This window comes from Gossypium arboreum, chromosome 1, assembly GCF_025698485.1.
Source record: "Gossypium arboreum isolate Shixiya-1 chromosome 1, ASM2569848v2, whole genome shotgun sequence".
In the NCBI taxonomy this organism is placed as follows: Eukaryota; Viridiplantae; Streptophyta; class Magnoliopsida; order Malvales; family Malvaceae; genus Gossypium; species Gossypium arboreum.
In genome coordinates this window covers 68180649-68208237 of record NC_069070.1, presented here as the reverse complement: position 1 = coordinate 68208237, position 27589 = coordinate 68180649, and the positions used below count along the sequence as shown (strand labels likewise).

General features: G+C 38.3%; 4 protein-coding genes across 4 annotated transcripts; 3 read left to right on the top strand and 1 right to left on the bottom strand.

Moving 5' to 3' along the window:
• Positions 1-13325: 13325 nt before the first annotated feature.
• Positions 13326-15142, bottom strand: LOC128280423 (uncharacterized). The gene is made up of 3 exons (XM_053018574.1): positions 15014-15142; positions 14305-14481; positions 13326-14192 (listed from the first exon to the last, which is right to left on the bottom strand). Exons 1-3 carry the CDS (start codon positions 15140-15142, stop codon positions 13326-13328), a joined length of 1173 nt encoding a protein of 390 aa, XP_052874534.1.
• A 4765-nt stretch (positions 15143-19907) lies between these two features.
• On the top strand, positions 19908-20507 carry LOC128280421 (uncharacterized). The gene has a single exon (XM_053018571.1). It carries the CDS (start codon positions 19908-19910, stop codon positions 20505-20507), a length of 600 nt encoding a protein of 199 aa, XP_052874531.1.
• Positions 20508-22188: 1681 nt separating this feature from the next.
• On the top strand, positions 22189-22611 carry LOC128280418 (uncharacterized mitochondrial protein AtMg00820-like). The gene has a single exon (XM_053018567.1). It carries the CDS (start codon positions 22189-22191, stop codon positions 22609-22611), a length of 423 nt encoding a protein of 140 aa, XP_052874527.1.
• Positions 22612-23073: 462 nt separating this feature from the next.
• LOC128280416 (secreted RxLR effector protein 161-like) lies at positions 23074-23535 on the top strand. Its single transcript, XM_053018566.1, has one exon. The coding sequence runs from the start codon at positions 23074-23076 to the stop codon at positions 23533-23535; it is 462 nt and encodes a 153-aa protein (XP_052874526.1).
• The last annotated feature ends 4054 nt before the right edge of the window (positions 23536-27589 follow it).

Sequence of the window (27589 nt, the reverse complement as noted above, 5' to 3'; positions counted from 1 at the left end):
GTTCAAACGCCTTGGGACATAGCCCGGTTATGGTAACCCGCACAAAGGCCTTGGGACTTAACCCGGATATCACAATTTGCACAATTGCCTTGGGCTTAGCCCGGATATCATAACTTCGCACAATTGCCTTGGGCTTAGCCCGGATATCATAACTCGCACAATTGCCTTGGGCTTAGCCCGATATCACAATTTGCACAATTGCCTTCGGGCTTAGCCCGGATATCCCTCGAACATTCATACACATCTTTGTTTCAATTTCATAACACAACTTTTATGCACAATTCACTTAGCAAAAATATCATTTCGGCTCAATGGCCACATACAAAGGCACAAATTTGATTGGTTATTACTTCATTCAATCGAATCAAAATCTAAGTTTCGATACTCGAAAACTTACCTCGGACGTGGTCGAACGATTTCGACGGCTATTCGACGACTTTTTCCTTCCCCTTATCGGATTTAGCTCCCCTTTGCTCTTGAGCTTAATTTAACAAATAAATTGGTTTTATCATTTGAGCATCGAAAGAGGAATTCAAGATGCCTAGCCAATATATATGCTCATTAGGCATCAAAGTCGCATATGTACGAAATTACGAATCGAACTCAACACATTAGTTAATATTCCTCTTAGCGAATTTTCTAAGCCAAGAATAGGCATCAATATGCTTGCCTCTAACCGAATGCATGCACACCAAATTCCCTCATGTGGCGAATATGCATGTCCATGTTGAGGCCAATTATGCACTTAATACCACACAAAACAGCATGCATTTTACTAACTAACGCATTACATATTGTAGCTCAATACACATCTCTCATGTACTTCATAACCAAACATCATCACAAGCAAATATATACCTTGAAATCGTATATATGTCATGCCAATACATCATGTGCAAACATGTATACACATATAGGTGGAAGGTCAATCTCAAGGGTTCATACCCATCCAAACACAAATTTTACCAATCAAGTAACAAGCATAAATCATGCTCATGAATGCACCATGGCGAATACATCACAACCATACTCTTTCAACTTCGGTCATGGTTAAACAAAGAATTCAATGTCCTACTCAAGAATACTAAAAAGAAATTTCAAGAGTAGTCAATCCATCATTACATGCATCATCAACAAGCTTCACATTTAGCATGCAATGGCTTTAACACAATATCAACCTTGGCCAAATACCATTTTTCATGGCATAGCAAGGATTTGAACCATGGCTAACATGCACATCAAATTAGCAACCAACACAAGCATGAATCTCATGACACAACCTCATACATACCTTAATCTTGATGCAAGTTTAGCCAAATCTCCTTCTAGATCTCTTCTAAACAAAGAAAATGAAGCAAAAATCTCTTCTTCCTCTTAGGAATTTCGGCCAAAGGAAGGAGGGGAAAAGATGAACAATTTTTTTTGTTTTTCTTTCTTAGTCTTTGCTCAAAGAAAGGATGAATGACAACTTTTTTTTTTCTTTCTTTCTCTCTAGCTACGGCACCATGGGGGGGCATCCATGCTCATTTTTTCTTTTTTTTTTTTTCATTTCTTAATTCTTTCTACATAATGCACTAACTAAACATGTTGGAAACATGTCCCCTTGCCCATAATCTAGACATGGCCGGCCACTCATTCAAAATAAATGGAGTATTTGACATGCAACTCCATTTATTTTGCTTCATTCCTTTATTAACCTCTTGAAATTAGCTACATATTTTTAAATCCTTTCACATGTGTCCTTTTTCTTTCAATTCACAATCAAATTAACTAAATCAAAGAAATTCAAAATTCACACATGAGCACACACATATTATAGGCATCAAAATAAATTTTAAATTATTTTTATACCTCGGTTTTGTGGTACCGAAACCACATTCCGACTAGGGTCAATTTTGGGCTGTCACATGTGGTTCGAAGGACCACTTCATTAGAGATTGCACGGAGCTAGATGAGAAGAATAAGATGCAAGGTGCAAGATCTAGTGGGGCGACGGCTAGAGGTAGACCCTCGAGAATTTCTGGAGGTAGGGGTGGTAATCAGAGAGGAGCCTCTGATACGGCTGTTCGATCCGAGACCCGTGCTCCTGCTAGAGCATATGCCATCTGCGCACGAGAGGAGGCATCCTCCCCTGACGTTATCACTGATACTTTTACTCTCTTTGATACTAGTGTGATTGCATTGATTGACCCCGGCTCTACTCATTCATATGTATGTGAAACCTTAGCATCCAGTAAGACTCTACCTGTTGAGTCTACTGAGTTCGTAATTCGGGTGTCAAACCCTTTGGGTCAATACGTACTTGTTGAGAAAGTGTGCAAGAGATGCCCCCTAATAATTCGAGAATCTTGTTTTCCGGCCGATCTAATGCTTTTGCAGTTTGACGAATTTGATGTTATTCTTGGAATGGATTGGCTCACCGTACATGAGGTAGTGGTGAACTGCAAAAAGAAAACCATTGATCTGAGGAATGCAAATAACGAGATAGTCCGAGTTGAGTCTACGGACCTAAAGGGTTGCCACCGTAATGTCATCAATGATGGCTCAGAAATATGTAAGAAAGGGGTGCGAAGCATACCTTGCATATGTACTTGATGACAAAGAGTTAGAAAAGAAACCCGAATCTGTGCCGGTGGTTTGTGAATACCCGGATGTTTTTCCCGAAGAATTACCGGGTTTACCACCTGTTCAAGAGGTAGAGTTCGGCATCGAACTGGTACCTGGTACCACTCCAATTTCGATAGCTCCGTATCGTATGGCATTAACGAAATTAAAGGAATTGAAGGTTCAATTGCAAGAATTGACGATTTGTTTGATCAATTAAAGGGAGCCTCAGTGTTTTCAAAGATAGATTTGAGGTCGGGGTATTATCAGTTGAGGGTCCAAGAATCGGACATACCCAAAACTGCTTTTAGAACGAGGTACGGTCACTACGAATTCTTGGTGATGCCGTTTGGGCTCACTAATGCCCCTGCGGTATTTATGGATTTAATGAATAGAATTTTCAGGCCATACTTGGATCGGTTTGTAGTTGTATTTATCGATGACATTTTGGTCTATTCGAGAGACGAAACTGAACATGCTGAACACCTGAGGCTAGTGTTGCAAATTTTACGAGATAAGCAGTATTACACAAAGTTCAGTAAATGTGAAATTTTGGTTGAGAGGGGTTAGCGTTTTGGGGCACGTGGTGTCCGCATTGGGTGTCCGAGTGGACCCGAACAAAATTTCAGCCATAGTCAATTGGAAACCTCCAAGGAATATTACCGAAGTTAGGAGCTTTTTGGGGCTTACCGGATACTATCGACGGTTTGTAAAGGGTTTTTCGATGATAGCTGCACCGTTGACAAAACTACTTCAAAAAGATGTTAAGTTCGAGTGGTCGGAACGCTGTCAAGAAAGTTTCGATCGACTAAAATCTATTTAACCGAGGCCCCATGCTAGTACAACCGAGTCCGGTAAAGAGTTTGTCATTTACAGTGACGCATCCTTGCTTGGGTTAGGTTGTGTGTTGATGCAAGAAGGTCGAGTTGTGGCTTACGCGTCGAGACAACTAAAGCCGCATGAGAGAAACTATCCGACCCAAGACCTAGAACTAGCAGCCATAGTGCTCGCCTTGAAAATATGGCGGCATTACTTGTTTGGAGAAAGGTGTCATATTTATTCGGACCACAAGAGTCTTAAATATTTGATGACTCAAAGAGATTTAAACCTGCGACAAAGACGTTGGCTTGAGTTATTGAAAGACTATGAACTCATCATTGATTATCATCCGGGAAAGGCCAACGTGGTGGCCGATGCTTTAAGTCGTAAAGCACTGTTTGCTTTGAGAGCAATGGATGCTCACCTATCCATTTCACCCGAGGAGGTGCTAGTAGTCGAATTAGAGGCCAAACCGTTGTTGATTCATCAAATACTTGAGTCTCAGAAGGTCGACGCTGAATTGGTCGCTAAGCGAGCCGAATGTGTTTCAAATGAAGAATCGGAATTTCAGATTGACGACAATGATTGCTTGACGTTCAAGGGACGATTATGTATTCCAAGGAATTCGAAACTTGTTTCGATGATTTTGAGCGAGGCTCATAGTAGTCGAATGGCAATTCACCCGGGGAGTACGAAGATGTACAACGATTTGAAACGTCAGTTTTGGTGGCATGGTATGAAACGAGACATCTCCGACTTTGTTTGAGATGTTCAATATGTCAACAAGTGAAAGCGGAACATCAAGTGCCTTGAGATTACTTCACCGATCACGATACCCGAGTGGAAATGGAATCGAGTCACAATGGACTTTGTATCCGGACCGCCAATGTCGTGAGTAAGAAGGATGCGATTTGGGTCGTTGTAGATAGATTGACTAAGTCGGCTCACTTTGTCCCCGTCGTCACGGATTTTTCAATGGACAAACTAGCCAATTGTACGTTTCTCGAGTTGTGAGATTACACGGGTGCCTATTTCCATCGTGTCGGATAGAGATCCGAGATTTACCTCGCGATTTTGGAAGAAGTTGCAAGAAGCTTTGGGTACCAAGTTGCATTTCAGACCGCCTTTCACCCCCAAACCGATGGTCAATCCGAGCGGATAATTCAGATACTTGAGGATATGTTGAGATGTTGCATCCTCGAGTTCGATGGTTCATGGAATGGTATTTGCCTTTGATTGAATTCGCCACAACAACAGGTTTTCAATCAAGTATTAAGATGGCACCTTACGAGGCTTTGTACGGTCGTAAATGCCGTACACCATTGTTTTGGACCGAGCTCGATGAAAGCAAAATTTTCGGTGGATTTGATTAAAGATGCTGAATGAAAGTGAAAGTAATCCGTGAGAGTCAAGATAGCCTCCGATCGTCGAGAAGTCGACGCGGATCTGAAACGTAAAGACATCGAGTATCGGTGGGAGATAAAGTGTTTCTTAAAGTTGCGCCTTGGAAAAGATACTCGATTTGGCCGTAAGGGCAAATTGAGTCCGAGGTTCATCGGTCCGTATGAAGTATCCGAACGAGTTGGACCATGGCGTCATCGATTAATTTTACCCCGAGCTTGAAAAGATCCACAACGTTTTCCATGTCTCGATGCTTGACGGTATAGGTCCGACCGTCGCACGTAATCACTCCATCCGAGGTCGAGGTTCACCTAATTTGAGTTATGAAGAAGAGCCGGTTCGCATTCGATGCGTGAAGTAAAAGAGTTGCGCAATAAGAAAATCCCATTAGTGAAGGTGTTGTGGCATAAACACGGAATGGAAGAATCCACTTGGGAACTTGAGGACTCTATGAAAGAGCGATACCCGAGCCTATTTACCGTAAGATTTTCTGGGACGAAAATTTCTTAAGTGGGGAGAGTTGTGACACCCTAAAGTGACCCTAGTCGAAACCGGTTTCGGACCGCTAAACCGAGTCACTAAATTATTTGAGTATGATAGTTACTGTCTAAATATGTGAATATGCATGTGTGATAATTTCTTTATTGAATTTTTGCTTAATTATAGGGGAATTTTAGTGATTAGGACTTATGTGAGAAAATTTAGAAATGTGCTAGGCAAATATAAGGTGGCCTATTAATACATGTGGGAAAAGGGTTGTCCTTGCATGTCAAATAACCCCTTTTCCGAGGTGAGTGGCCGGCCATGACTAGGTGATGGGCAAGGAAAACATGTCCTAGACATGTTGGCCTAGTGCATGATGTAAGGAGAATAAAGAAATGGAAAAAAAAAGAAAATGATGAAAAAAATGGGTGTGGATGCTCTTTTGCCGTGAGAAACAAAGAAAAAAAAAGGGAAGAAAATTTGTTGCTCATCCTTGGGTGCCTTGGCCGAATAGAAGAAAGGAAATTGAAAAAAAAAATATTGGTGTTCATCTTCTACCTTAGGAGCCGAAAGTTAAAGAAGGAAGGGGGATATGGCATTCGGTCATCTTAAGCTCAAAAACAAGGTTAGTAATTCTTGTTAGATTTTGGGATTTTAGCTTAACTTAAGTTATTTACTAAGTTCTTCAATTAGCCCATGCTAAAATTTTGGTTTTGGGTGGTGAATGAAGCATTCGGCCATGGTTGATAGTGAAGAAATTTGATTACCTTCTTCACGTTTGAATGAGTAATTGTGGATGGGTGAAGTATGAGTTAGTTAAATGTTCATATAGGTGGTTTGGGTGGTAGGAAAAGAAATCGGCTTGTGTGTGTATGTGTAATTGCCGAATTTGAACTAGGAAGTTATTGAGTAATGTTTGTATTTTAAGTGATAGAATAGAGTGAATGCTTGGAATGTGATGTAAATGAATTATAAGTTGGATTAAAGGTCATTATATTGTCTTATCATTTCCGGAATGTGCTTTGTCAAAGAAATTGAGGGTTGATGTTTAAGTAATGTAAGTATAGGTATATTCGAACATTGTAGTTTTATAAATGTGATATGAGTGTTAAGTCTGAATAATGTTTAAGTACGAATGTATTTGGATGGATGTGTTTATGAGTATGACTTGAGATAAAACGGTGTTAGTCATTATAAATAACCATAATTGTAGAATGTGTTAAATATATATATTCGGCCTTAACATAGATATGCATATATCTATAAAGTTGTTAATGCCCAAGTAAGATGTTGGGTTGTGCATGACTAGAGAATATATGTATATATGCGTATGGTGTTTGATAGTTAACCAATAAGTCATATGTACCTCAACCTTATAATATACATGTGTTATATTAAATCGTCTATTTGAATTGGAATTAAATGAATTCAATTGTTCTTAAACAAGCTCAAGAGCTTAAAGGATCGAAGTTGGATAAGGGGAAAGAAAAAGTAATTGAATAGCCGTTGAAGACGTTCGACAACATCCGAGGTAAGTCATTAAGCATATATTTGGTGTTGATTTAAATGATCATAATATATATGCAAATGTGTTTAAATGAGTTGATGTGTAAATGGAAATGTATGTGTATGGAATGATGCCATTGTTGAATGTATAAAGGCAGCAAAATGCATAAGGTATTGGTCTCGGCACTAAGTGTGCGGGTATAAATGGACACGGTGACAAGATTGGCACTAAGTGTGCGGGTTTAAAATTGTACAGCACTAAGTGTGCGAGTTTGATTATATAGCACTAAGTGTGCGAGCTGAATGTATATAGCACTAAGTGTGCGGATTCACTATATGCTCTTGCATTACAATTGGCACTTGAGTGTGCGACATTATCGAGTTAATCCGGACAGCGGATCGGGTAAGTACCTTGAGCTCATGACGAATAGGCAATATGTTCATGCTCGGGGTTGAGCTTGGTAAGCTTTAAATCTATGTGATGATTGCAATTGTATGATTGTGGTGAAAATGAGTTGGTGTGTGAAAATGCCTCAAATATCTTATTGTATAGAATTTGAAATGTGGATGTATGACTTGGTATGAGATTGAACCGAAAGGTTCGAGGAATTATGGTTAAGTTTCGATATGGATGGAGTACCTAGCTTCGTTTACTGTTTCATGTTGTGATAACTTTATTAATGGGTGGTTGTCGAATGCTTATGACTTACTGAGTTATAAACTCACTCGGTGTTTTCTTGTCACCCATTTTAGGTCTCTTGGACTCGTATCGTTTGCATGCTCGGAACCGTCGTTGAAGTCATCACACCGGCTGGAAATTTTTGGTATGGTCTTCGTAGTTGAACTAGGAGAACATTTGGCATGTATAGGCTATTATGTTTTGTTGAATTGCGGGTTGTAAACTTTCAGCCATGTGAAAATGGCCTATGTGGTCGTCGAGTGGGATGCTAGAACCTATAGCCACGAGTCTTAGAAATTTTAATTTTGATAAGGTGGCCATAATTTGTGTCATGTATGATGGATGATTAGTAAGGCCAAGGAAAGATTCACGAAATTGGCATAGTCTACTGCAGTAACTGTTGCGGGCAGCAGCAGTGAGATGAGATTGAAAAATCACTAAAAATAGTAGAAGTAGAATTAAATAGTGAATAAACTATGAAATTTAACCTTGATGAATCTATTTTCATATGGACCAAACGAAATGACCATATGAGCAGTATACTGAGAGATATTAAAGTTCTCGTGAGACAGGGCCAGAATGGTTTCTGGATCCCCTGTCTCGACTTTGGAAATTTACCATAAATTATCCAAAAGTAATTAGAAGTCGTGCCTTATATGTGCAGATTCCCTTTTGAGTCTAGTTTCATTAGAAACAAATGACATGAGCATTGAAGCTCTGTACGAGAAGATATCCAGGTTGTAATGTGCGAAGGTCAGTGTAGTCGACCCCTGTAACATGGGTGACTCTAACTAATAAACTGTACTAATTGGCTTGACCAAAAATTCTAGAAAAAAATGTGTAGATGGAATTATCAGTCTAGTTTCAGGGAAAATTTACGGAACTGGTTTTTGAGTTCTGGAACTCGAGATATGATTTTTAAGGTGACAGGGATGCAGTTTGCCAGCTAGGCTGGAAATGTGAAAAATAGTCTGTGTGACACATGAGAGTTGGTCCTAGAACCCCTCGTGTCCGACTCCGGCGACGGTATCGGGGATGGGGTGTTACAAAATCGACCCACCCAACCCTACATACCAAGTCATACCGATTTCGGTAGTAAAACAGTAATTGCAATAAAGCTAACAGTATTAGGTTTATAGCTCTCAATACACTTCCTACAAAATCAAAGAATCCCACCCCCATGCAATGCAACATAATATCAATGCGTATACAGTAAAAATGGCATGCTCAACAGTCATACATCATATAGGGGTATATCAGTCAATTTACCTTCCAGGGGTATAATGGTCATTTCATCAATATGGGTCTAAGTATACTTACTGACCCAACAGTGGGTCCACAGTCGTCTCAGGTGACCCGTGCAACCTTAATAGACAATCAGTGATAATGGGCCTATAGCCCATATTACGGGCCCATGTGGGCCCATACTCTCATATGGCCCACATAGCCCAAAAATGGTCTTAGCCGTGTACTTTACACAGCCTGGCCCACAATTTTCCATATTTTGTGCCATTTTTCATGTGGAGCCTAGAAGCCCATTGGGCACACACGGCCCAGTTCGGCCCATCGTGGCCCAATATCATTTTGGTCCATAAGAACGCTCATGGCGATCTCATTGCCCACATGGCCATGTTTGGTTACACGGCCTGCCACACAGGCGGTCACACACCTGTGTGGTACCGAAAGCCCACTTTTCGGCATTTCAACTTTTGCTGTTACACAACTAATGGTAGTGTTGTACACACACCTGTAACGAAACTGTAGCCTCAACACCTCCGAGATTAAAGCACCTATGGTTCACAACAAAAACTCCACCATTAGTTCATATTTGCGGTTAATCCAAAAAACATAGTATTGCAAATACTTTAACTGAATCATCGCTACTTACCAAACGAACTATCGCAGAACCCCTCTTGCTCCAAAGCCAACGTACTCTCTCCAAAGCTTTAACCTTTACAAAACAGTTAGTCGATTCATCAGAAGTTATAATCCCTTATCAATAAAATCACTACTTAAAGTACTTACCACGAGCGAAAAGATCACTTGTTGTGAAAGAACAACCGACCTAACCCCTTGACTGTGGAGATCACGCCCCTAGCAACTTTCAGCAACCACAGAATTAAGTGACAGTCGTTAAGGTGAAATAAGGGTGAATGAATAGGATCCATTCGGCCTATAGAAGAAAAAGAAATCACAAACTTGAGAAGAGGAACGACTAACCAATAATCTGCCTAGACTCCAGCCTAGATGTTGCCCGAGTAACAAAAGAGATATTTGGTTCTAGCAAGAGAAATAGCACGATTGAGAGGAGAGGAAGAGATGAAATGGCCACAAATGCTGAAAGTATTTGGTTAAAAGGGTAACGTTGGAGTCAGGGAGAGGGAGGAAGGAGGATATTAGACCAAGGAAGACTAGAGTGAAGGGAAAAGAAAAGATGAAAAGGAGTCAAGAAGTACTTACTCAAAACCGAAACAGAGGCGAGGGTAATAGGCCTATTCGACAAACTTGAAAGGGAAAAAGGAAGAACTGAAGCACCCTACCAAAAGATGCACGAAAAGAAACTAAAGCTCAGCTTCAGAAGCGAAGAGTGAAAAGCATCACAATTTGCAAAAACCCTAAATGAATTGATCACTTCTCACCCATAGTCGAAATCCTAAGTAGTGAATGCCCTATTCGGCCACAACTCCTCTACACTTTACTCTCCACTTTTTCCTCCCCTTAACCCTCTCCTAAAATCTCTCCACAATTTTAGTTACCATGATCCCTTACTTCCCTCAACAACCCAATCGACCAAGTAGAAGAGTTCTAGTGATACTCAACCATCCACACGGCAACAAAATAAAACACACCTGGACATGGCAAGTCTCAAACTCAAGACCTGTACAAACTCCAACACGCCACATACCACCAGACTAGCAGGAACTTCATGTCATGCCTTACCCACAACATTTTAAGAAGCCTACTATCAGAAAACCAGGGTTTATTGAAGTAGAAGCAAAAATTTTCCCAAGCTAAGGCTCGAACCCATGACTTCTCAGATGCCCCAGAACACTAAACCACTAAGGCAAACATACTCTCATGCCACCACACACAAAAATAATTCAACAGGGGTTTTTTAGATTTGGGGCGTTACAATTTTACCTTCCTTAAAGAAATTTCAGCCTCAAAATTTACCTGATCAAAATAGGTGAAGGTATTGATGTCGCATCGCCTCCTGAAGTTCCAACGTATCCGCCTCAGAACTGTGATTCTGCCAAAGAACTTTCACTAGAGGAATTGATTTCCTTCTCAAGACTTTTACCTCTCAATCCAAAATTTGGACTAGCTCCTCCTTGAAAGTCATATCTAGTTTAACTTCAATCTCCTCAACCGGCACAACATGCGAAGGATTAGAACGATAGCATCTCAGTATAAAGACATGGAACACATCATGAATCCACTCTAATTCCGGAAGTAGCTCTAACTGGTAGGCAACTGGTCCTACTCGTCTCAAAATGCGGTAAGGCCTAATAAATCTTAAGCTCAACTTGCCCTTACGCCCAAATCTCAGTACCTTCTTCCATGGTGAGACCTTTAAAAAGACAAAATCTCCCACTTAATACTCAATTTCTTTACGTTTAAGATCCGCATACGGCTTTTGTCTGTCTGATGCTGCCTTTAGTCGATCCTGAATTAATCTAACCTTATCCTCGGTATCGGATACTAGCTCAGGACCCAAAATACGCTGCTCACCCAACTCAGTCCAACATGATAGAGTGTGACACCTACAACCATATAACGCTTCATAAGGTGCTATCTGTATGCTAGACTGATAGCTATTGTAAGCAAACTCTTCTAGCGGCAAGTAATCCTCCCAACTACCTCAGAAGTCAATTATACAACTCTTTAACATATCCTCCAAGATCTCAATCACCCTCTCGATGACCATCATGCGAGGATGGAACGTAATACTAAAGTCCAACCGTACCCCCGAGCTTCATGTAATTTCTTTTAGAACCAAGATGTGAAGCGAAGATCTCAGTCAGATATTATAGAAACTAGTACCCTATGCAGTCTCACTATCTTGCATACATATAGCTTAGCCAAATTTTGTAATGAACCGGTATGAAATGGGCAATTTTGGTCAACCGATCCACAATGACCCATATTAAATCTTTCTTGGAAGGCGTTAGGGGTAGCCCACTTACAAAATCTATAGTTACTTTTTCCCACTTCCATATCAATATCTTAACTCTTTGAAGTAACCTGAAGGCAAGCGATGTTCTGCTTTAACCTGTTGGCATGTCAGACATTTCCCCACAAATTCGATAATCTCACGCCTAAGACCCGACCACCAATATATCTCACGAAGATCTCTGATATCTTATTTCCACCAGGGTGCATAGCATAGGGGCTACTATATACCTCTTTCATGATATAGATCGCCTCAAATCAATATCCTTAGGTACACAAATTTTGCCTCGAAAACAAAGTACCCCTTCATTGTTCAACCCAAAATCCACAAGACTACCATTCTCAATCGACAAAACCAAGACCTAATGACTCATCTTCCAACTGTTTACCCTTAATCTACTCCATCCGCGACCGGTTTAACTTGGAGCTCAACTAACAAGCTACCATCATCGAATAAGTTGAAACGAGTGAACATCGCTCTTAGATCAGTCATAGCCCTACAGCTCAGTGCATCGGCCACCACATTGGCCTTACCAGGGTGGTATTCAATCATACAGTCATGATCCTTAAGCAGCTCGATCCACCTACACTACCTAAGATTTAACTCCTTCTGAGTGTACTTGAGGCTCTTGTGATCCGTGTAAATGATACACTTCTCCTCGTACAAGTAATGCCTCCAAATTTTTAATGCGAATACCACAGCGGCCAACTCCAAGTCATGCGTTAGGTAATTCACCTTGTGCGCCTTAAGCTAGCGCAATGCGTAAGCTACCACCTTACCCTCTTGCATCAACAAACAACCCAAACTAACGTGTGATGCATCGCTGTAAACTATCAATTCTTTCCCAGACCCTGGGTGAATCAAGACAGGAGACTCAGTCAAAACTTTCTTGAGCTTCTCAAAGCTCCCTTATTGCTCATCAATCCAGTTAAAAGGTATGCCCTTACATAGCAGCTTAGTTAAGGGCATAGCAACCAGAGAGAACCCCTCTACAAATCTTCGATAATACCCAGCCAGCCCCAGAAAACTACGAATTTTCAATGCAGTCTTAGGTTACTTCCAATCTAAAACAGCCTCAATTTTTTGAGGACCAACCCTAATCCCCTCAGTAGATACCACATGACCCAGAAACATTACCTCACGTAACCAGAATTCACACTTGCTGAACTTGGGATACAATTGTTTCTCTCTCAAGATTTGTAGAACCACCCGCAGATGTTCATCATATTCATCTTCAGTCTTCGAATACACCAGTATGTCGTCGATAAATACTACAACAAACCGGTCTAGATAGGGTTGAAACACTCTGTTCATCAGATCCATAAAAGCTGTCGGTGCATTTTTCAGTCCAATAGGCGTTACCAGGAACTCGTAATGACCATAACGAGTCCTAAACGCCATCTTGTACACATCGGCCTCTTTAACTCTCAGTTGATGATACCCTGACCGGAGATCTATTTTAGAGAAAACCGTTGCTCCCTATAGTTGGTCGAACAGACCATCAATCCTTAGTAGAGTGTATTTATTTTTAATGGTCAACTTATTCAATTATCTGTAGTCGATGCACATACGCATGGATCCATCTTTCTTTTTCACAAATAAGACTAATGCTCCCCACGGAGACACACTAGGTTGGATAAACCCACAGTCCAATATCTCCTAAATCTTGGCCTTAAGCTCCACAAGCTCTTTCGGTGCCATTCTGTAAGGGGCAATAAACACTGGAACCGTACCAGGAAGGAGCTCAATCCCAAACTCTACTTCATGTTCTGGAGGTAACCCTGATAATTCTTCAAGAAAGACGTCCAAAAAATCCTTAATAGTCCTGATATTTCTTACCGAAGAGTCCCTGACATCTGAAACACTGAAATAGGCCAGGAACGCCTCACAACCCTTGCGCACCAACTTCTTGGCTCTTAGCGCAGAAATTACATTACTCAAATAGTTTTGTCGTTCTCCAATTACCACTACCTCCTCATCTGCCTCAATTCTAAGTACAACCCATTTAGTGGCACAATCCAAACTTACCCGATGTTTAACTAGCCAATCCATACTCAGTATTAAGTCGAATTCTCTGAAAGGCAGCTCTATATGATCGACCGTAAAGACAACTCCTTGTATCTCCAAGGGAACCTCTCTAAACAACTTATTTACCCGAACAGACTGTCCTAGTAGACTTAAGATAGTAATCTCACTCATAGTGTTTTCAGCCATAATACCCAATATCTCTGACACAGAGCATCTTATGTATGAATGCGTAGACCCAACATCAATCAATGCAGTATAAGATACATTATGGATAGAGAATGTACCCGTTATGATATCTAGAGCATCTCTGTCCTCTCGGCAACGTACAACATAAACCAACGCCGGCTGCCTTGCCTTAGCATGACCAACACCTCTGCCTGGTGCTCCACGACCACAACCTACACCATTTCCACCCCTGGCCTGACCACAGCCTCTCGGTGGCTGCTGACCGCCCCATTTTACATTACCCAACCCAGTAGCTTGCATCCACTCGGGCCTCTGCGAATAATCCGCATCTCAAACATGCACCCAAATTTCTCCAACATTCGCCCTGATGGCTTTTTCCACAATCAGCACAAAAATGCTGTCCAGTAGTAGCAGCAGCAACAACAGGGGTCCTAACTCTGATTGGTCCATTAGCTCTAGGCTTTTTCTTAAACCTCTGAAAAGAATTTGAGGGCTCAGCATCCCTCTTACCTCTGCCTTTCTCTCTATTCTGGCACTCAACACGCGTCACATCCTCGGTAATCTTTACCTTATCAACCAGTGCTACAAAATCCCACTCCCTCTGAGGAGCTATCAAAACTCTTAGACCATCCCTGAGGCCATCCTCAAATCGAACACACTGCTTGTATTCTGTTGCCACTATCCCACGTGCATAGTGGCTCAATCGTAAAAATTCAGCCTCATATTCAACCATTGTCCTATCCCTCTAAGTTAAGTTTAGAAATTTCCTTCTACGGGCATCCATAGAGCTAGCACCCACATATTTAGCCTGGAAAGTAGTCTTGAAAAACTCCCAGGTTAAACGATCGGCTTGAGTGCCCTCTTTTACGGTAGAGATACTGCACCCTTTAGCTTCTGCTCAGGGTGCAGTCAAGGTCGTCCATGATCCTTTCTGTGGCCTCGATCCAATATTCAACCACATTAGGGTCGACTCTAGCAATACCCCTGAATATTTCTGCCCAGTTAGACCTGAGTCGTTCTGTAACTAACCCAAGGCCCACATTACCAATACCAAGCCCAGCAACCCTTTCCAGAATCCTCAACATTGCTTGGGATAGTGCGTCATCCCCAGCTGTTCAATTTTGAGACCCTGCCTCAGCCATAGGTGAAGCTGGTGCCTCTCTAACTTCCTCATTAGGCTGGTGTCCAAAAGACGAAGACCCAGCCCGAGCACTATCATGACCTCTGCCACGGCCTCTACCACGAGTACCTCTAGTGCTCATTATCCACTCGCGCTTTTATTTGTATTAAAAATCTTTTGCCAATCAGTTATTATTCCAGTGATTATTACAGATGTTTAATGAACTGTATTATTTCAGAGTTCATTTTCGTAATTCGCAGTCTTACTACGATTCGTAGTTTGCTCTAACTAAAGAGTTTCAATATAATTTTACTACCTAAGTAGTTTCGGTAATAACATTTTTATATTCTTATTTCAGTATAAACAATCAAAAGACTTATCGGATCGACGTGGAAACTAGGTGTACCACTCCTTCAGTAAAACATTTCCAGACAATCATTTTAAACCATTTAAACCAATTTTGTCAAAATTTCCATGCTTTTGAAAAACTCAAATCCATAATCGAGTTTTGCAACCTTGCTCTGATACTACTAAATGTAACACCCCAAATCTAGCCTAGACGTTATGGCCGACTCTGTGATGTGACATTGGAGTGTTTTTCAATAACACAAATTGAAAAAAATAAATCCAATTTTCATAAAAACTAATTTAGATTCTAGATAGAAGGTTAGAATGACTAGTTCCTTGTGAAAACTCAAGTTGTTTAAGAAAAATATAAATTGTACTAGTTTCTCAAATTTTTAACGCAGTGTTTGTTGCGGAAGCTTTTAAAACTTATGGCGTAAGCACGATGATTTCAGAAAAGCTTTGTCTAACACCCCTTACCCGTATCCAACGTCGGAACAGGGTTCGAAGCATTACCAGACTTACATCAAAACATTCATACAAAACCAGGCCATAAAATTTCATCTAAATTAAAACTTTTCATACACATGCATAACATCCCTTATACGGGCCTAAGAGGCCCCAAACATACATCGGGGGTAGTTTGGGACTAAACCGAGAACTTTGGAAACATTTTGAAGACTTAGAAAATTTCATCATGAAACAGGGTCACACGCCCATGTGGCTCGGGACACGCCCGTGTGGCTCGGGACACGCCCGTGTGGCTCGGGACACGCCCGTGTGGCTCGGGACACGCCCGTGTGGCTCGGGACACGCCTGTGTGGCTCGGGACACGCCTGTGTCCTTAGCCCATGTAACTCTCTATTTATGACGTCATCACAAAAATAAGGGCATATGACCAAGGCGCATGCTAGAGCCTCCAGGCCGTGTCCTTCACATAGTTGAGACATGTCACAACCGGTGTGGCCAATTCGAAACTAAAGTACATGATGCAGGGGACACACGACCCATATGGACAATTTTTAGGCTATTTTCCACCCTCAATAACAAACTCACATGCTTACTTTTATTGACCATTAACATGGCACATTTGAACATTCAATCATCCATAAACAATACAAGGTCATGGTAACCTCATATCATATTTTACATACTTAAAACATCATGCTTAGTCAAGCTCAAATTTCCTAATTCTCATGCATCAAAGTTTATAAGATTACTCCCATATCACACATTTAAGCCTTAGTTATCAACACATCATCTCATCTCAATTAAACCATCAAGCATTCACCACCAACAATATAACTCATTACATACACACAATCACAAGCCTCATCTCCATGACATAGGCACATGCATAATCATATAATCAACATAAGCCACCATTCATGGCTGTACACAAATTGAACTATAACCATTATAGGACAACTGTAAGAGTATGCCCAAAGATCAATCACGATATGGTTGTAATAACATACTTGATTTTTCATTTGTTGATATAAGGCGTTGCCATTATTATTTCAGTTTCTTTTCTGTGTATATAAATAAACTGTTTTATAATAATGTCCTGAGAATAATATGATTATTCTTAAAAGATCCTTAGTCAAGTATTATTTTTGGCTAGGACAACAATAATGCATTAAGACTAACATATAGTTGATTGATGATAAAGAGTTGTCATTGATATGGAGTGTCAAAATCAATGCATGAATATCTGTGTTAGAGAACAACATATTGGACTGACCTGCTATGAGTATGTTTCTTGCATATTATGTAATTTTCACAACATTACTCAAAGTGATTAATATGTATATGATCCTCATACTTGAGATCATCATTATCCCAACATCGTGAGTTGTATATTTTGATATAGTCAAACAAACATCGTAACTGGTTATTCTATAAAGACTAATGTTGGATATACCACAATCTATGTAGAGGGATATGGTTGATCAATATAGGATAAGTCCCTCCTACATAATGGGAGTAATATCTTAGGCCACTTGATTGAGTGAGACTAGAAATGCATGGCCATGCTCAAATAAGTTGATATGAGATGTCATACTTATTTGTGTATCATAGTTCACTTAAGGTATCAAGAAACATGGGATGGACTATGCAAGTGTGACTATTCCATGACTTGTGTCCACTCCAAAGATATAGGACTTAAGGATTAATGCATGAAAGGTTAACCATAAAAGGTTATGTCGAATCATGACTTCTTGTAACTTAGGTAGCAATAATGCATTGCTAGATGCCACTAGCAATGATGCATTGCTAGATGTCACTCATTGTTTGTAACATTAGAATCGTTCTAATATTACTGCTAACGTTACAAGAACCTATAGGGTCACACCCTATGGTTGAAATGAAATGAGTAAAACATAGTTGGTATTGTATTCTGATTGTCAAATGAATTAAATTAATTATAGAATTAATTTAATTGGGAAATCAAATTGTTGAACATACTATATGTACAAGGATGTTGTACACATAATCGAACATAATTTCATTAGTATATGAATTTGGTTCAGATATAAGTTTAAATAAATATAGTTTAACGAAATCTTTGTTATAATTAATGTAATTATAATTTTCGGTTAAACATTATTATATTTATTTTAATGATGACTATTATGTTGATTAATTTTAATGAATTAATATTCATTAAAAGATATACCAATTAAAAGGGTGTTATATATGGCAAGGGTAAAAACCCTAAAGAGATAATATATAAATAAGCCCGAAACTATGCTAAAGGGTCTATCAGTCGTCAAGCATAAAAATCACTGAAATAGTTTCTGAGATTTTTCTACCGTTCATTGTCAACTGGGTGGACTACGTAGAGGTTGACATCGAAAAGGTTGCGGCTTGGTTCGATAATGGTTCAGGATTCCCGTTTCCTAGGCGTCGCTGTCTACTCATATTGAAGTTTTGGTAATTTCGAAACCTTTTATCACCCCGATACGTTCCTTACACATGGATCCATGGTTTGGATCACCGGAATGTTTTTAATTATTTTATTTTTCGCTGCGCCTTGGAGCACCCGCGTTCCAACAGTGGTATCAGAAACACTTGTGTGATACGGACTCGGGTTTAAATACTTGGATGATGCAATTGTATGAGATGCATGTTTTAATTTTATTATGTTTTTCTGTTTAAATCGTTTAAGCAGAATCTGATAACTGTTCCTTTCGATAAGTGATTAAATGTTAATCATGGTGTTATGGCCTTTTCGATTTTATGTTATTGCTGTAAACCTTAATAAATCTGTTATAATGTAGCAGTGATTTTACAATTTCCAGTAAGAGTTTACTGGCCAGTGGAACAAAGGGTTGTTCCGATATGAAACCTCAAGGATTAAAATCCTAAAAACACGATTCTGTTGATAAAAGTTATCAAATAGTGAGGTTTCATTCGGCCCGCTCCCTTCGACCGCCTCAGATCCCCATCATCTTCCAGTATGTTTTGTAATAAATAAAACTTAATGGGCCATAAAAAGGTTGAAAGGATATTTTAATATTTCACTTGACAAAAACGTTGAATGATATATGCTATTTTTGAAATGCACGGTGTTTGAAATGCATAGTTATAGCCCGATGACCCATTTGATAAAAGATTGTAATTTTATAAATACAGCCTGCGTGTCGTGCCTTACTACAATTCTTTTGTATTTCTCTTCTCATCTTACTCCCTCGTATGTAAAACGAGTTTCTAAATTTTGTAATTTGTAAAAGTTGTTGTGGACTAGACGAAAAGGAAGATGGGCCGACTAGTGTGGATCGACAGCTTGTGAAACGGATTACACCTTTAAGTTCCCTTTTGGTTCTCCCATTGGCTTGGGTTAAACCACCATAGTTTATGGGCTATAACTTGCATTTATTTATTGCTTTACTTAGTCATGTATGAGATGCTATGGATGTCTAAAGCATGCAAATTTGGTAATAATAAACCCCATTAATTGATGAGATCAATTAAAAGATTAAATGGACTAAAGTAGACCATAATTGGTGAAATGTAACACTCTAATAAAATTCCTCTATTAAAATATTAAGTCAACATGGCCTTCCAAATTTATGCCCTCGTTAAGGCCTCGATCAATACTATGTAGGTTTTGCCAAAGTGAAGTACTAGTATTTATCTTGGTTAAACGCGAAGAATAAACAAGTGATATTCGCTGGTTAAAAATTGGTTAATGACTTAACTAGGTTACTCTAATAGGATTAGAAACCTAGAGGCAAGTAATTTGGATAAATCATAAGATGACTAGAACAAGATTGTTCACCAAATTGTAAGAGTTACATATGATGTAATTAGCAAGTTTTGCTTACCTAAATAACCATAATCTTGAGAGTAAAGCCAAAGCTGACTTAAGAGTAGGTGAAATATGGATCCTTGACCCACTAGAAATACTTTCAAGAAAGTCTTTCCGAAATTAATATATGAGGGTTATTAATTTTGAAATAGAATAGTGGGAAACATCATATAATAAAGTCCTTTTAATGATTGATATAAACTTGGTAAATTTATTCACACGCATATTTTATTGTTGTAGATATATTATGGCTGCAAACACTAATACACTCTCATTACGATTGGTCCTTGAGAAGGACAAATTGAATGGTTTGAACTTTCTTGACTGGTTCCGTAACTTGAGGATTGTCCTCAAACAAGAACGGAAATTATATGTCATTGAAAAATCACTTCCTGATGAACCACCTGCTAATGCCTCGAGGGTTGATAAAGATGCTTACAAGAAGCATCTCGATGATATGGTAGACATTGGATGTCTTATGCTTGCCACTATGAATCCTGAGCTTCAAAAGCAACATGAGGATATGGTTGTTTATGATATGATAGAGCACTTGAAAGAACTATATCAAGGGCAAGCAAAGCAAGAGAGGTTCGATATCTCTAAGGCCCTATTCCAATGTAAGCTGGCTGAAGGAAGCCCAGTAGGACCTCATGTCCTTAAGATGATTGGTTATATTGAAAGCCTGTCTAAGCTTGGGTTTCCATTGGGCCAAGAGTTGGCCATTGATGTTATTCTACAATCGTTGCCAGATAGCTACAGCCAGTTTGTCCTCAATTTCAATATGAATGAAATTGACAAGACTCTATACAATTGCTTAGCATGTTACGAACTCATCAAGGCAACATGAAAAAGGTTGGACCCAAGCCCATACTGATGGTCCGTAACAATAAGGGCAAGGGAAAGGCCAAAGTCCCGACAAAGCCTAAGGGCAAAGGTAAGCCCAATCTTGGAAAAGGAAAAGCTGCACTGAAACCTAAAGGTGGGGTGTCTAAGGAAGGAAACTATTTTCATTATGGTGTGACTGGACATTGGAAGCGGGCCCTGTCTATCTTGAGGAAATCAAGAAGGCCAAAGCAAGCGGAACGTCTGCTTGGTATTTATGTTATTGATATTAATTTATCAACTACTACTTCTTGGGTATTAGATCTTGGTTGTGGTTCTCATATTTGTACTTCATGCAGGGGACTACAAAGGAGTAGGACTTTGGCTAGAGGAGATGTGGACTGCGAGTTGGAAATGGAGCAAGAGTTGCTTGCATTAGTCGTGGGAACATATACTTTATCTTTGCCTATTGGACTTGGTTTAATTTTAGAGGATTGTTATTTTGTGCCCAGTTTGACTAAAAACATTATTTCAATTTCTTGTTTAGACAAAATTGGTTTTGAAATGATAATTAAGAATAATTGTTGTTCCTTTTATCTCAATAATGTTTTCTATGGTTTGGCACAATTGATTAATGGCCTCTATATTTTAGATCAAATGAATCCCATTTACAACATAAATACTAAAAGATCTAAAATAAATTACTCAAATCAAACTTATCTTTGGCATTGTCGTTTGGGTCACATAAGTGAGAAACGCATATCCAAACTCCATAAAGATGGTCTCTAGGATTCATTTGTTTTTGAACAATTTGAAGTATGTGAATCTTGCTTATTAGGAAAAATGACTAAATCTCCTTTTACTGGTAAAAGTGAACGAGCTGATGATTTACTAGGCTTAATACATTCAGATGTATGTGGACCAATAAATACACAAGCCAGAGGTGGATTTTAGTACTTCATTACTTTCACTGATGATTTCAGTAGATATGGGTATGTTTATCTCATGCGCCATAAGTCTAAGGCCCTTGAAAAGTTTAAAGAATTCAAAAATGAAGTACAAAATCAACTAGGCAAAACTATTAAGACACTTCGATCTGATCGAGGTAGAGAGTATTTGAGCCTAGAGTTTGATGATCTTTTGAAGGAATGTGGGATTGTCTCACAACTTACTCCTCCCGGTACTCCTCAATGAAATAGAGTTTTTGAGAGAAGAAATCGAACTCTATTAGACATGGTTCGATCCATGATGAGTCATCCTGATCTACCAACTTCCTTTTGGGGACATGCACTTGAAACAGCTATTTTCACACTAAATCGTGTTCCATTTAAATCGGTTCAAAAGACGCCATATGAGATGTGGATTGGGGAACGTCCTAGTATGTCTTTTATGAAAATTTGGGGTTGCGAAGCTTATGTAAAACGTCAGACGTCTACTAAGCTTGAACCCAAATCTGAAAGGTGTATCTTTGTGGGGTATCTGAAAGAAACTAAAGGATATTATTTCTTTAATCCCACTAAGAACAAAATGTTTGTTGCTCAGACTGGTGTCTTCCTAGAGAGAGAATTTATTTCTAGAAAAGGAAGTGGGAGAAAGATTGAACTTGAAGAAATTCGAGAATCACAAAATACCACTGAACCAGAGATAGAACAATAGCAAATTCCACAAGAAATTGAGGAACAAGTAATCGTCAGAGAAACACAACCATGCACAGTAGATCTTTAAGAGAACGCCATGCACCTGAGAGATATGGATTTCTCATTACGATGCATGGTGACATTCTTCTTATAGATCAAGATGAGCCTAGGACTTATCAAGAAGCGGTGGTGAGCCCAGACTTTGAGAAATGGCTTGAGGCTATGAGATCTGAGATGGATTCCATGTATGAAAGCCAAGTATGGACTTTGGTTGACCCACCCGAAGGGGTTAAACCTATAGGGTGCAAGTGGGTTTTCAAAAAGAAAACGGACATGGATGGTAATGTACAAACATACAAGGGGCGATTAGTCGCTAAAGGTTTTCGTCAAATTCATGGTGTTGACTATGATGAAACTTTTTCTCCTATAGCTATGTTTAAATCCAGCAGGATCTTGCTCACCATAGTTGCATTTCATGATTATGAAATCTAGTAGATGGATGTCAAAACAACTTTCCTTAACGGGAAACTTGAAGAGGTTGTGTAAATGACACAACCTGAAGGTTTTGTCAATCCAAAGGATGCTGGAAAGATATGTAAGTTACAAAGATCCATTTATGGATTAAAGCAAGCTTCTCGAAGTTGGAATCTTCGTTTTAATGACGCAATCAAAGAGTTTGGTTTTATCAAAAATGAAGATGAGCCATGTGTTTACAAGAAAGTTAGTGGGAGCACAATCATATTCTTGGTACTGTATGTGGATGACATACTTATCATGGGCAATGACATACCTACCTTACAGTCTATTAAGACTTGGTTAGGAAGTTGTTTTTCTATGAAGGACTTGGGCGAAGCCACTTACATCTTAGGAGTCAAGATCTATAGTGATAGATCAAGACAACTACTAGGTCTAAGTCAAGGTATATATATAGATAAAGTATTGAAAAGGTTCAATATGGAAGAATCTAAGAGAGGATTCCTACCTATGAGACATAGTATTTCACTCTCGAAGGAAATGTGTCCTTCAACTCCACAAGAGAGAGAACACATGAGTAAAATTCCATATGCTTCTGCTATTGGATTTATCATGTATGCCATGTTACGTACCCGTCCAGATGTCTCATATGCCTTAAGTATGACGAGCAGGTACCAAGTAGATCCCGGTGAAGGTCACTGGACCATAGTCAAGAATATCCTTAAGTACTTGAGAAGAACTAAGGATACGTTCCTAATATATGGAGGTGAGGAAGAGTTAAGTGTAAAAGGTTACACTGATGCCAACTTCCAAACTGACAAGGATGATTCTCGATCGCAATCAGGTTTTGTGTTTTGCCTTAATGGTGGTGCTTGTGAGTGGAAGAGTTCAAAGCAAAGTACGATGGTGATTCTACAACAGAGGCCGAGTATATTGCACTAGTGAGGCGTTGAAAGAAGTCGTTTGGATCAAGAAGTTCATTACTGAACTAGGGGTTGTGCCTAGCATATCAGATGCTATAGAACTTTGATATGATAATAATGGAGCTATTTCACAAGCTAAAGAACCCAGATCTCACCAGCGATCTAAACATATACTTAGGCGCTACCATCTTATTCGAGAGATTATCAATCGAGGGGATGTAGAGATATGCAGAGTACCTACAAATGATAACATTGTTGATCCCTTTACCAGGCCTCTGACACAGCAGAAGCATGATTGTCACACTAAGTCACTTGGTATTAGATATATGAGTGATTGGTCTTAGTGCCAGTAGGAGATTGTAAGAGTATGCCTAAAGATCAATCACGAGATAGTTGTAATTACATACTTGATTTATCATGTTTATTGATATAATGCATTGCCATTATTATTTCAGTTTCTTTTCTGTGTACATAAATAAACTGTTTTATAATAATGTCCTGAGAATAATATAATTATTCTTAAAAGATCCTTAGTCAAGTATTATTGTTGGCTAGGACAACAATAATGCATTAAGACTAACATGTAGTTGATTGATGATAAAGAGTTGTTATTGATATGGAGTGTCAAAATCAATGCATGAATATGTGTGTTAGAGAACAACATATTGGACTGACCTGCTATGAGTATATTTCTTGGATTATTATGAAATTGTCACAACATTACTCATAATGATTAATATGTATATGATCCTCATACTTGAGATCATCATTATCCCAACATCGTGAGTTGTATATTTTGATATAGTCAAACGAACATCGTAACTGGTTGTTCTATAAAGACTAATGTTGGATATACCATAATCTATGTAGAGGGATATGGTTGATCAATATAGGATAAGTCCCTCCTACATAATGGGAGTAATATCTTAGGCCACTTGATTGAGTGAGACTAGAAATGCATGGCCATGCTCAAATAAGTTGATATGAGATATCATACTTATTTGTGTATCATAGTTCACTTAAGGTATCAAGAAACATGGGATGGACTATGCAAGTGTGACTATTCCATGACTTGTGTCCATTCCAAAGATATAGGACTTAAGGATTAATGCATGAAAGGTTAATCACAAAAGGTTATGTCAAATCATGACTTCTCGTAACTTAGGTAGCAATGATGCATTGCTAGATGCCACTCATTGTTTGTAACAGTAGAATCGTTCTAATATTACTACTAATGTTACAAGAACTATAGCGTCACACCCTATGGTTGAAATGAATGGAGTAAAACATAGTCGGTATTGTATTCTGATTGTCAGATGAATTAAATTAATTATAGAATTAATTTAATTGGGCAATCAAATTGTTGAACATACTATACGTACAAGGATGTTGTACACATAATCGAACATAATTTCATTAGTATATGAATTTGGTTCAGTATATAAGTTTAAATAAATATAGTTTATCAAATCTTTATTATAATTAATGTAATTATAATTTTCGATTAAACATTATTATATTTATTTTAATGATGACTATTATGTTCAGATTAATTTTAATGAATTAATATTCATTAAAAAGATATACCAATTAAAAGGGTGTTATATATGGCAAGGGTAAAAACCCTAAAGAAATAATATATAAATAAGCCCGAAACTATGCTAAAGGGTCTAGCAGCCGTCAAGCATAAAAATCACTGAAATAGTTTCTGAGATTTTTCTACCATTCATTGTCAATTGGGTGGACTACGTAGAGGCCGACATCGAAAAAGTTGAGGCTTGGTTCGATAATGGTTCAGGATTCCCGTTTCCTAGGCGTCGTTGTCTACTCAGATTGAAGTTTCGGTAATTTCGAAACCTTTTATCACTCTGATACATTCCTTACACATGGATCCATGGTTTGGATAGCTGGAATGTTTTTAATTATTTTATTTTTCCGCTGCACCTTGGAGCACTGGAGTTCCAACACCAACACATTTGGCTACATTAGTAATGACATAATTACAAAAGATAAAGCCCCTATACATGCCATAGACTTAAGTATTTGAATACTGATACCCAAAATGGTAGCTTGATAGTATGATTGAATCTCTAGCGATCTCCAACCTGAGCTAGCTAAATAAACCTATAAGAGATGAAAAGGAAGGGGAGTAAGCTATAAAGCTTAGTAAGTTCATATGAAAATAATAAGCAATTTATTAACTTGCTTCTCAAGGTAATACAACCATATCTGCATTTTTACTTATGTTCAGGTCAAGCTATTTTATTTATATATAGAGCTACGGAACTCGAAATTAAGTTCTGCTAATTTTCCTTGAAACTAGACTCACATATATTCTTACCATAAAATTTTCAGAATTTTTAGTTTAACCAGTAAATATAGTTTATTCTTTAAAATCACCCTTCTTTCACTGCCCGACAGCTTTGACCTTTCTTCACTAAAAATTAATTATCCTATAGTACGAGACTCGAATGATGCTTCTGTCTATTTTTATTGAAAATATACTCATTAATAATTATAGGCATATAAATTATAACCCATAAATATTTTTTTTACAATTTTTAATGATTTTCTCAAATCAGAGCAGGGGATTTCAAAATCATTCTGACTCTATCTCACACAACTTCAAATTTCTCATAATATGAAATTCTTTTGCTTACACTGTTTCTTTTATAAGAAACCAGACTCAATAGTATTCAATTCCATATTTTATTCAATCTTTAACTCACTTTCTACTATTTTTGGTGTATTTTCAAATTGATTTTCTTCTTTGTCCAAAAGCTATTTAGTAAGAAAATAATAATAACTAAATTTACCACACCTTCCTTTCTTTCAATTAGAAATCCATACATTTATAAACATATATCATTATTCACCAAATTAACACAACATCATTTCACAATGCTCATGGGCTTACCATTCATGGATTTCATGTTAAGTTGAGTTTCAGTGCATACCTGTAACGATCCTCACCATTTCATACAGATACATAATGCCATTGCATCTTCGATGTCTCGCCCACTATGTACCATACTCGATACCTCGCACGCTAAGTGCTATTCTGGATGTTTCGTACACTAAATGCCATCCTCGATACTTTGCACACTAAGTGCCATTTATATATATATAGCCGAAGCTATCTCAAATTGCACACCAAGTGCCACTTTTAGCCGAAGTTATTTCGAACCGCACACTAAGTGCCATTTTAGCCAATAAGTCGTTAATCATAGCAATAATCACGTATAGACAATTTATACAATATCAAGCATTAAAAGCATAAATTTAACAATGCTTAATACATACGAACTTACCTCGACCGTCAAAACGTTGAAATGGATCGACTAGTTCGAAACTCTATTTTTCCCTCGATATAGACACGTACGAGGCTTAACTTGATCTAATCAATCAAATTCAACTAATTCATATTCTATTCATTTTAACTCAAATTCATATATTGGTAAAATTACGATTTTACCCCTACACTTTTGACCTGTTTACAAATTAGTCCCTAAGCTTGTAAAATGCAAATTTAGTCAATTTCATCATAGCCCAAGCTATACGAATTTCATGCATGCTCATATTAGCCCATATTTTTCATTTATTCACACTTTTACCACACAATTTATTATATTTCACAATTTAGTCCAAAATTGACATTTTTGCTAAAATTCACTTAACAAAACTCAATAATCTACCATCAAAGATTTCTTTTCTATCATTAAACATCAAGATACTCAAATATTCAACAATGGCATCATCCAAATACTTTAACAATTTTGAAATCGGAGGTCAACGATCTCAAAAACATAAAAATTATTAAAAACCGAGACGAAATGGACTTACATGCATGAATAACCATGGCCAAACCTTCAAAGCTTTGAGATCATTATTTTCTTTCTCACATCCGGCTATTAATGAAGATGATAGCATGTAATTTGGCTTTTGTTTTATTTTATTTTATTATAATTACCAAATACCATATTTAACCTTAATATACATTAATAATTTCCATTATACTAGGCCATGGAATTCCACTATCAACAATTATGGAATAATTACCACTTAAGGACTCC